General features: G+C 36.3%; 1 protein-coding gene across 1 annotated transcript; it reads right to left on the reverse strand.

The window, feature by feature from the left end:
* Positions 1 to 10795: 10795 nt before the first annotated feature.
* Positions 10796 to 11344, reverse strand: LOC131163542 (putative germin-like protein 2-2). Its single transcript, XM_058120136.1, has one exon. The coding sequence runs from the start codon at positions 11342 to 11344 to the stop codon at positions 10796 to 10798; it is 549 nt and encodes a 182-aa protein (XP_057976119.1).
* Positions 11345 to 11919: the final 575 nt, after the last annotated feature.

The following is an 11919-nucleotide window of genomic DNA, read 5'->3' on the forward strand; positions in this document are numbered from 1 at the left end:
GTTTGTGAGGCGATCCGACCCCGATGAAACTGAAAGTATATCATTGTCACTACAGTTTGAATTCCCTTCTTCAACTCTAATTTTGAATTACCTTCCTGATTTTCAGCTTTCCCTTTCTTCCATTCTAGACAATCCGATTTAATGTGCCCCTTTTTGTAGCACTTAAAATACAAGATTTCCTTTTTATTCTTGGACTGAGATTGAGATTTTTGACTTGATCCATTTCTAAAATTTCCTCTCCCACATTCATGGTTACTTTTCACAACAAGTCCCTCTACATGAGTTATTTCATCGCGGACTTTCTTTCTTTGATAAAAGCCAAGCAATGCACTTGTCACCTCTTCCATGTTTAGGGTCTCTTTGCCCCATGTAAGAGTTGTAACCAAGGTCTCATACGTGTGAGACGCGGACAAAGAATTCAGTAGCATTAATGCTTTATCTTCATCTTTGAATTTTACATCAACCCGCATTAAATCACTCATGATTTGATTAAATGCGTTGATTTGTTAGTTCAAATTCGAACCATCCACCATCTCAAACCAATAAAGTCTTTGCTTAAGAAAAAGTTTATTCATAAGATATTTGGACAGGTACTGGATTTCAATCTTTTGTCATATAGCTGCAAGAGAATCCTCTTCCATGACGTGATACAGCACGTCATCCTCCAGACATAACTTGATAGTAGATACCGTTTTTGCCTCCAATTCCTTCCAATTTGCATCATCCATGCCTTCTAGTTGAACACCATACACAACTTTCATCATCCCTTGTTGCACAAGCATATATTTCACCCTTCTCTACCACAGACCAAAATTACCAGTTCCATCAAATTTGACAACATCAAATTTCGCAAACGAAGTACCCGATGCCATAACAACAATCACACTGATCCCAATTTGTTGTGTATAGAATCATATTGCACAACGGAATATTAATGCAACAATCAATGAAAACCAAATATGGAACACACCCACGCAGTATATAGATGACAGCAAATAGAAATCAATACAAGAACACAAGGAATTACATGGTTCGGTAATGCCTACCTCCATGGGAGCAATCGGTAAAGTTTCACTATCTCAGCATCAAAAGACACAATACAATGATCTTCTTACAATGAGAATACACCCATAATGATGTATTTATAAACATTACTGAGGTTTCCTCTAAACACCTAACCACACTAATGTTCACATTCAAAATTTGAAATCAGCCTCGCTGCTCATAATGAATTCGTCGACGATTTGCTGAAACCATCGATGGTTCGAGGTAAAATTCAGAGAATTCCGTCAATAGTTCCTTCGATGGATAAAAGTTGAGAGCAACATTCTAAAATCTTCAGTCGAACCGTCGACAGTTGGAGCAAACTGTTGACGATTTCCCACAACATGCTAATTCGACTATGTTCTTCTCCTTTGTGTATGTCATCCACTCAAAAATATGAGCCACAAAACACAACACTATAAAATAACTCCTGTGCGCATAACAAGATGAGGGTGGGAGTTGATTTTTGGCAAAGAGAAACCAATGTAGGAACTTTTACCCTCTTTGTCTCTTATTTTCAAGCCCTTTATCCTCCATCAGTGAGAGCTTTAACCTTTTGAACAAGAAGAAGAAGGGAGCTTGGATAAGATATTAAGATGTGATTAGTTTTTACAAAAATCAAAGAGTAGATCAAAATTAGGAGGGGGTTGAAATTGCTAAAATTCAAAGTGAAACTGAGAGCTAGATGGGCGACAACTTGTAGAGTTTTCAAAAGGTTCATGTTTGTCGATAGTCATTTCTTGACGAGACTGTCAAAATCAAACAATTGGATCCTGCATCATATTGATCCCATTTGCTCAACCCGTTTCAAGCGTTTCTGTAATGACCTCAAATGTTTATAACATTTTTTTTCCTTCCTTCATATCACATATATATTAACTGTTCTGATACCCTCTTCTATGAAACTCAGGCCTGTATACAATATTAATACCTACGCAACGGAAACATAAACCATACATCCATACATACAATACAATACCAAAGTTCAATACATTTAGACCATAGTCATATAAAACAACTCCCTCTAGTAACACCAATCCCAAAAATACAAAACTCAATCACAAAATCATCGTAAAACTAGGGCTATCAAGAAATCTCTCTATCTAGCATGATCTGTTCGCCTATCTGGATCACCTGAAAAATGTTAAAGTAATGGGATGAGCCAGCGCTCAATAAAACGAAATATACTATTGCTAGTGTGTGGAAAATGAGTTACAATACTATGAAAATCTATTACTATATAATCATGTATCACTGAATCTGTAAATACAATACCAGTAATATACACTATCACATTTTTCCTATTGCTTAACATATCTGTACTTTAGGTTTCTACTCAAAATACTTCTAATATATATATATATATATATATATATATATAAGTATATTTTCTGTCTCTGTAAATCTATATATACATAATAATAACTGAAAACTTCCCTGTGGATAACTGTATGTCGTGATTTAACCCCTCATGACAGGGTTGTGCGGCCCCATAGGCGGGATCTATCCTGGCTGACTGACTAGGATAAACCACTATACTCCATCAGTTTGATCAGCCCTCCTCAATTCATATCTGCTGGGAAGCCTGTCCACTCGTGGGTTCTATACGATCGACTTATATACCACGTATTATCTAAATAGGTGGTTGCACTCTATACTGTATGTAGCTACGATACCATGCTTTGTAAACTGTATTTGTAATGTCTATCAGGGTCTGATACTATATAATACATTTCTATATACAACTATCTGTTTTACCATGATTCTGTAATAACTGTAGAAACCATAACGCTGTGATAAACTGTATCTGTATCAATTGTATTTTCTGAAATAAACTGTAAAACTGTATGTCATGGTACTGTAAAATGTATCTGTATCAACTATATAATTATGATATTCTGTAATTACTATAAATATATTCATTGTTTGTATAATCAGTAAAACATAGCTCTGAAAAATACTGTAAAGCATATCTTTGTACTATATCTATATTCTCAAGCCACACAATAATTTAAAACATATTATACCTAATTGATAAACTATATAAATTTCTGCTTTGAATAATAATATGGTAAAATATACATTTCATATTGAAAATCATTCTCAAACTGCATAGCATAGCATATTTCCCTTACCTGATTTTTGCTAAAATCCCCCTATTGTAGCGAGTCCTGCACCTGCAGGGTTCTCCACTCAACACCCTGAAAATCATAAATCCCATAACAAAACATCATTATTTTTACGTCTACTACATTTCCTACAACTGCTACTAAACCAAATTTTGCTTAAAAGACCTTACCCTGAATTTGGAATGAAATCCAACTTTGTCCCACCGACAATCCGCTCCAGCAGACTTGGAGAGAACTTCCCGAGTGTGTGAATTCAGTGGATTTTTTTGCGAGAAAACCGAGTTAAACACTATTTATACTGCGGGATTCGTCAACGAGCCACGTCACCTCGTCGATGAGTCCTGTAGAAAGTTCGTTGACGAACCTACACCCTCGTCAATGAATTTCAGACTTCCAAAAATCCTCTCTCAGCATCTTCTAGTCGACGAGACGGGACCTCGTCGATGAGATCTTGAAGAACACTCATCGAAGAAACCCCTGTGTTCGTCGACGAGACATGGAAAATTTCTTGGGACTCTCACCTTCAAAATGCAATGTCGTTGACTGCCTCCTTCTGTTCCTATTTCCATTTCTCTCCTTTTTTATTATTTAAATACCATTAATCTTCAGGTCGTTATAGTTTCGCTCCTTTTTAACTAATTTTGACCTTCCCAAGCAATTCAGAATGGTGTTGGATCCACATAATAAGGGCCATACCATCCATCAAAAGTTGAAATTTATATATGAGAATCATCTGATAATAGTGAAAGGAGAAGAGAGTCACCGAGCATATAGTTTAGATATAGCACCTTACATTGGGACCGATGATCAGAGAATTAAGAGTTCTTTTCAAGCTTTTGAGATAGTGTCCCCCACCTATGTTAGTGAATATTTTGAAGCTCCTAAACCAAAAATTGAGGAGATAAACATGATGTCTGCCTGACAAATGCTAAAACAAAACTATGAGGTGGGTAAAGGGCTTGGAAACATTTTCAAGGGATAGCCAAGCTAGAGATGCTAAAGAACTATAAGGATACTTTTGACCTCGAATTCCACACAACAAAAAAGGATAGGGTCGATGTTATAGCCCTGCGAAGAGAAAGAAGGCTGGCTAATTTTAAGGGGAGACTCCATATGAGCATGGTCTAGTGTTTTTGCATATTCGATACACTTTTCCAAGGCCTTCCTGCATTGCTTGTCTTGGATTGGAAGCCATTTTAGAAGAAGATGCTGAGCTTGAGGGACTTCCAAACATACTAAAGAGCCAATTGCCAGTTAATGTGATCACACAAGAGGGGAGCAATCCAAGTGCTCCTGAATTTCCATCTCATCCTTTGGATAATTGGATCGTCATGGTTCTTCCAAAGTATGCATGATTTGCTAAACACTCATTCTCCTGATGGTTTACCCTGTGGCCAAAGAAACCTTGCCTCCTTTTTTTGGCTCTGATACCAAATTATAACGACCTGAAAATTCTACTATATATATATATATATATATTTAATACACGAAACTTTGATACCATATATAAACCACCCAACCCCCAAAAGGGTTATCGAGTACAACTATCCATAAGCTATACTACAACGCAGTGGAAGCATAATATATATAAATCCCATATACAATACCAGAGTACTAGTACCATTATGATACAAAAGTATGTCTCTCCAAAAACCACTTATACATCCCAAGGTACATAATACATATCCATACATAGATAAATAGCAGTGTCTCGCCGACACTAACTTCAACCCCAAAACCATTAATCCTGCCAAGAGCTCTCTAAGCTCATCTCTCTGGATTACCTGAAATGTTTAAAAATTTAAGGAGTGAGACACCTCTCAGTAGGACGGAATAAATTATTGTTAGTGTGTGGCAACATGATTTTTAATGTATCATAATACCTTCATTTAATAAATAATTTAACTGAGTAAACATGAAAACTGTACTCATATCCATATACGTATATATACATTTGCAACCAAGTATTTTTCTTAAAAATATGCACGTGCTCAATACATTTCTCTGGGCTCGAAACCCAACATGTCTATAAACGTAGTTTCATCATGTCTGTAATGAGGAACCAACCTGAGTGGACATTCATATATTACCGTCATGTAATCACCACACTTGACCATGTTGTGCGGCCCGAAGGTGGGACTTAGCCATGGTTGGCCTACTAGGCTAAGTTAAAACAAATCTTGTCAGTAGTATACCGACACTCTCCCCGAGCAGTGTGGTTGCACTGAATCATTTCCTAGCAACAGTAACGTGCTTTCATGTACATCACTTGTCCATCAAGGTTCTCATTTCGACAATTCCATAGTAATATTTGTATAAAAACTGTCATTTCTATTATTTCATTTCCCGATATAATATCGTCATCACATATTTCAATATCAAAAATATCATGTCTATATAAATCACATTTCTCAATATCAAAATATCGTGTCCGTACTTTCAATATTTCCCATAAATAGGTATAAATCACATTTCATCATAAAAGATTCCCACATGTTTAATATGCGATAACAAAACCATTTCTCATGCCACACAAATTTTAAGTAATATTCCATAATATTATAATTGCCTAGAAAAATATATGATAATCTAAACCAATATTTTTCAAATGCCTGATACATCAGGAAATCATATACAATATTTTCATATTCTCATGCTTTAAATTAATTAGTTAATTTACAAAATACCTGGCATAATTTATTCCCCTTACCTGATTTCTGGTAAAATGCCTATAAGGATCCTAAAACAGTGCCTGCGGCATTCGTGCAAAACCCTGTGTTCATATACCTTAGTTTAATCAGATTAATTTTGAGATAACTACCCCTATAACATTCCTAGGCTCTCGTATCTCATTTTAACCGGTTAATCTTTAAAAATAACTTACATTTTTCATTATCCTTACGTTAACTTTGGAGTGGTGCCTAGGACCCCCAAACAACTAATTTGCTCCGATTAAATTGATGAGGGTCACTTCTAGGCCTTAGAAATGGTGTCTGATCATCAATTAAGCAAATGGTTTGAGAGAAATTGAAGAGAGAGAAGCAGAGCTTTGCAACCCTAGGAGAGAGGGGAGAGAGAGAGAGAGTGATTAAAATCCCAAACAAAATGAGCTGTTGCCCTATTTATAAGCCACTGTCCCAGACAAAATCGTTGACGATTTGGTTTTTAACCAACCTAATTTTTATCATATAACCTTTACTGAGCCTCGAAAAACTCAAAATCGTCGACGATTTTTCTTGAGCTCAGAAAATCGTTGACCGTTTGGCCTATGCTAAACCTACATCCTTAATTTTCTTTACCATTTTCATTATTTATTATTATTTTTCCCTTTTTGGGTCTTTACAACAATGGTTAGGATGTAGGGAGTTCTATCTCAGGAGACCAGCAGCGCCATTGCAGTATAACTGTAGATGATTTGGTGTCTTATGCACTTATCATTGGTAGCAGGGATCCTATTACCTTTTATGAAGTAGTGCACACTTAAGAGAAAAGTAGTTGGATGGATGCTATGGTGAAGGAGATGGAATCAATGCATAAGAACCAGATGTGGGATTTGGTGCAGTTTCTAGTTTGGAAAAGGGCGACAAGAAGAAAGAAGTAGTTTCAAAAAGAGAGAGAGAGAAGTTCAAGGCTCCATTAGTAGAAAAGGGATACTTGTAGAGGAAAGGAGTTAATTATGATGAAATCTTCTCCCCTATGGTCAGACACTCTTCCATTAGGGTAGCGTTGGGATTGGTGGCATATTACAACATGCATCTGGAGTAGATGGATGTAAAGAAAACGTTCATCCATGGTGATTTGGAGGAGCTAATTTACATAACACAACCAAAAGTGATTTGCCAACCTAGACCGGAGCACTTGGTTTGTAAACTAAAGAAGTCACTTTACGGGCTGAAGTAGTCTCTAAGGCAGTGGTACAAATGGTTTGACTCTTATATGATCTGTATTGGCTATAGGATATGTGAGTACGATTGCTACGTTTATGTGAGGAGTCTTGAGGATGGTTCACTCATATTTCTGTTGCTTTATGTTGATGACATGTGATCGCTGCAAGGAATATGATTGAGGTAAATCAGTTGAAGACTCTCTTGAGTAAAGAGTTTGACATGAAAAACCTAGGTGCGACAAAAAGGATTCTTGGGATGGAGATTCACAGGGATAGAGTTGCAAGGAGATTGTGGCTATCTTAGGGCAGCTATGTAGAGAAGGTGTTGGAGAGGTTTAACATGGCTAATGCTAAATTGGTGACTACGTTGTTAGCGAATCATTTTAGGCTATCTATCGCCCAGTGCCGAAAGATGGATGATGATATTCGTGACATATCGAAGGTACCTTATGCCAGTGCAGTGGGATGTTTGAAGTATGCCATGGTATGTACAAGGTTGGACTTAACACAAGCTGTCAACGTACTGAGCAAGTTCTTTTTGAATCCCAGTCGACAATATTGGGATGCAATCAAGTGGATTCTCAGATACTTGAGGGGTACAACTAGCTATGACATTATGTTCAACAGACAACAGAGTGATCCATTAGCGATAGGTTATGTGGATGCTAACTATGCAAGGGACTTGGATGATAGGAGGTCTACCACAGGGTATGTATTAACCTTTGTAAGAGGACCTACTTGTTGGTGATCTATGGTGCAGTCGCTTATTGATTTATTTCTTACTAAATTGGAGAACATGACAGTGATTGAGACTGCCAAGGAAGCATTGTGGCTTACATGATTGGTTAAGGAGCTAGGTATCCAGTAAGGTGGAGTTCATCTGTAGTGTGATAGTCAGAGTGCCATTTATTTGGCGAAGAACCAGGTGTATCATGCAAGGACAAAACACATAGATTTGCGATTTCACAAGATTAGGGAAATGGTTGCTTCTAGTGAACTACTACTTGAGAAGGTTCACACGTCTTAGAATGCAGTTGACATATTAACAAAGCCTGTTACAATGGACAAGTTCAAGCATTGCTTGGACTTGATCAACGTCTCCAGTTACTAGATGAGAGGCATCCTAATATGTTGTCCCAGGTGGAGTTGCGGGTTATGCTTTCGTATTTCTTCTAAGTGGTGAATATTCGCCAATGTGGAGATTGTTGGAGTATGTGGCTCATGTTAAGTGAAATACATGCTCAGGGGAAAGCATAGTGAAGCAAGAACAAGGTAGTTGAGTTGGAGGAAGAAACCATCGATGGTTTCAGTCTGCGTCCTTTATCCTCAGCATTCAACCGTTGACGGTATTATTCAATGCTATTTACAGGATTTGAATCGGGAAGATTAGTAGATTGGGAATTTCAGAGGGTTTTCCTTTGGGGAATGCTATAGAAGTGTTTTAGATACATTCTAACTCTTCTGTACGCATATGGTTAATATATAAACAATATTTGTAACCCTTGATTGTAGCTTTTGACAAATTGATAGTAAAAATCAGTCATTTGCTCTTATGGATGTAGGCACATTGTCAAACCACATAAATTCTTGTGTCATGTGATTTTATTGCTTTCCTTTATTTTCTTTGTAATTGATTGTTTACGTATTGTTGATCGTTAATTGCGGCATTGCACGTTTCGATTCAATTTGTATTTCTACTACGCATTGGTGTATACTCTTTGCACAACAAATTTGAAGGTGATTTTAGACTTATTAGGTACTGTTCATAGAATGAATGTGTAAGTGAGTACTAATACCTTCCTCTTACATAATTTTACTCCCAAATTCGATTCTGGGGATGCAGACTTTGACTATTAATTTCCTTGACCCTAGGTTTGACTTATAGACCAACTAATCCTTAGTAATTAGGTGACCTAAACACACCTATGTAAATAAATGTTTAGTGGCCACTCCTTGGACTTCATTAACCCCATTTCTCATGGTCAATATTGTTCCCGCCTCATACCTTTTAAAATTACATGTCATAATTGGTATTTCCATCCCTTAGCATCCACGTCCTCCAAGATGCGTTAACTGAGTTGGATTTGATTCTCCTTTTGGTGACCATAAATCCAAAGAACTTCCTCAAGGAGACTTTGAATGCACATTTTGCATAGTCGAGATATCAACCTTTCGAATGAGATGTTGAATTGTGTTTTTGAGATCTTGACAATAGTTAGTATTGTGGTGATGATCTCCATGGAAATTACAATTCCACTTATGTCCCTTGTTGTGATATCAACTTTAATTTCCTAGGCCAACAAATCTAGTCATTGTTGTTTTCTTGTGTTAGGAAATAGAATATCGACCACCTATGCATAGTTAAAGGTGTGTTCTTTGAGTAATTGGGATTTTGGTTTTCTTTCCATCTTTTTTGTTAGTGGTTATATACCATATGTAGGAGGCATGGTCATCCAACCTCTCCTTTCTCTTCATAATCTCACATTGTTTTTTTTTTTTTTAAAGAGTTTTCTTTCTTTCTAAATCCTGACCGTACCTAACTACGAGAGGGAAATGGTAAATACATAAGGGAAGTCAAAATTTCTACTTCCTCATATCATTTCTTAAAATTACAATCCAATTCCATAGTGTTACCATGGTACTTGGGTGGAAGTTCCTATATAGGGCTAATTGATGATTAAGATTTTGAATCCAAAAACTTGAAATGCTTAGGCAATTCGAGGAAGATCGCGCACCTAAAAAATCTACAAAATAAAATAGACTAAATAGTGCTATGACGATGAACCCTCTTATGCCTAAGTAGCTATAAGAGGTATATGTGTATGAACAAGTGTCTTATAGATAGTCTCTTTACCCTACCACTCAAGTATTGCTCGTTGTGCTTGTCTTGGTGAGCCTATGGATCTACTTCTAAAGATAGACATTTGTTAAGTAGAGAACATCTGGGGTGCAAATTCTATTTCTTGTTTAACCACGTAAACAAGACTAGTTAGCAATTATATGTATGTAATCGACTATCCAACAATTATTGAATGCATTATGAAGATATACTAGCTAGCTAGGCATAGTTAGGGAATCCTTGTATGAATGATTGACTTGATATACGATATAGTTAATCAATCTAACATGTTGCTTTCGTTGGCTTAACTTGATAAGTCCAGGCTAGACTACCTATGTTAAATTTGGTTGTCATTGCTAACTAGTTCGATTGGTTTGTATTGGATTGTTTTCTTTAGGCTTGATTGTCACCATCGACTCAACTCAACTAATGTTTTGACTATACCTTGAAAATTTCTTATTAGATAAATCTTTCCATATCGGTAAAAAAAAAAAAAAAATTGTATTTTAACTTGTTAAATTAAAGCTGCCTTCTTTTATGTTATTATATTTGGCAAAATAATGACAAAAAAAATTAGTGTACCAAAAGATTTGTTTCCACAATTGAAATTGCATAGCAATTCTGTTGTTTCTAGAAAAGCATTTGCTTGTTCGTGACCGACAACCTATTTAGTTGGGCTACCGAACAAACCTGTAGTAATTAAGGATTTTAAAATATCTTAATATTGTGTTTGAGAGTGTGAATTTCAAAATTTGGATTTGGATTTATACGTATATGAATGAAAAGTACTGTAGCATGAGTATATAGGTCGCAATCAATACCAACAAAGGTGGGGTTTTTCCATTTTATTTATTTATTCTTTATAATTTATTGTCCACAAGACAACAGACTATCCAGCTAGAACATGGATGCAATTGCAGCAATGATTCCCTCATCCACATGGAGAGCTTTTGCAAGAATATCCTTCTTGAGTTTTAAGTCGGACCCAAACATCGCTTCTGCAACCATGACGGGCGCAATGTCTTGGCTGCTATGAGCAACTAGGACAGTGGCGTTTGTGGTTCCTTGATTTTTCTGGTAGTGGATGACACCAGACGGAACTGCAAACAGCTCACCCTGATGAAGCACTTTTGAAATGAGACGGTCATCGGGAAAGGGTGTAACGAAGCCCACTTCGACGGTTCCTTCCAAGACAAACACTAGCTCGTCCGCTCGGTTTGTGTGGGGTGGGAAGATGCCCCCTTGCACAAAGAAGGCAAGCACCATTGAGAGGCCGAGGGTGTTGAGTCCAGGGATTTCATTCACTGTCGCCCACGCTAATGCTGCTCCATATGGATTGAATTCACTTAGTGTGTTGAGTCCGCTTGAGAAGAAGTCATTAGCTTGAACCTCGTTGATGTCCTTGCATGAGAAACCATTTACCAGCACCACTATTGGTATGTGCATGAGTAAGTAGTGGAATAGATTTCAGCAATAATAATAATACAAGGATGATCAATTAAACATTTGCTCTTGTTTCAATAATAAGAGTGTTTTAGAAAGAAAATGAAACATATGCATTAGTTATTAAAAAGAATTCAACTACTTGTCTATTAAACCTCATGATCAATTATGAGTCATCACAATTTAGACACTTCCTTAATTTGGATATTTCACATACGCTTTAAACGTACGAAAATTCAATTGCAGTTTTATATAATTAAAGACCAACGATCACCCATAAACTAGAATTTAGTTTTAGATTTTTAAAATACTACTATTGCTAAACATTTGCATACAACTATATTTATAGGTCAAACCCCATTAAGCATTTAACATATCATAAACCACAAAACATTTGTCTTACCTTCTAAATAAAAAATATTACAAGTAATAACAATCTACAAAAACTTAGCCAAATAACAATTACTTTCTATCGGCCAAAAAAATCATTAATATATATTTATATAAGTACAAATATGTAGTATTGATATGTATTTGTTTGTTTTCAAAAATTGAAGATTGAAAATTTTAGAATGAAA

The sequence above is a fragment of the Malania oleifera genome, chromosome 9 (genome assembly GCF_029873635.1).
Source record: "Malania oleifera isolate guangnan ecotype guangnan chromosome 9, ASM2987363v1, whole genome shotgun sequence".
Taxonomy (NCBI): Eukaryota; Viridiplantae; Streptophyta; class Magnoliopsida; order Santalales; family Ximeniaceae; genus Malania; species Malania oleifera.

Coding starts and splice junctions, on each gene's coding strand:
- LOC131163542 (XM_058120136.1), bottom strand. CDS start 11,344: ATGCACATACCAATAGTGGTGCTGGTAAATGGTTTCTCATGCAAGGAC.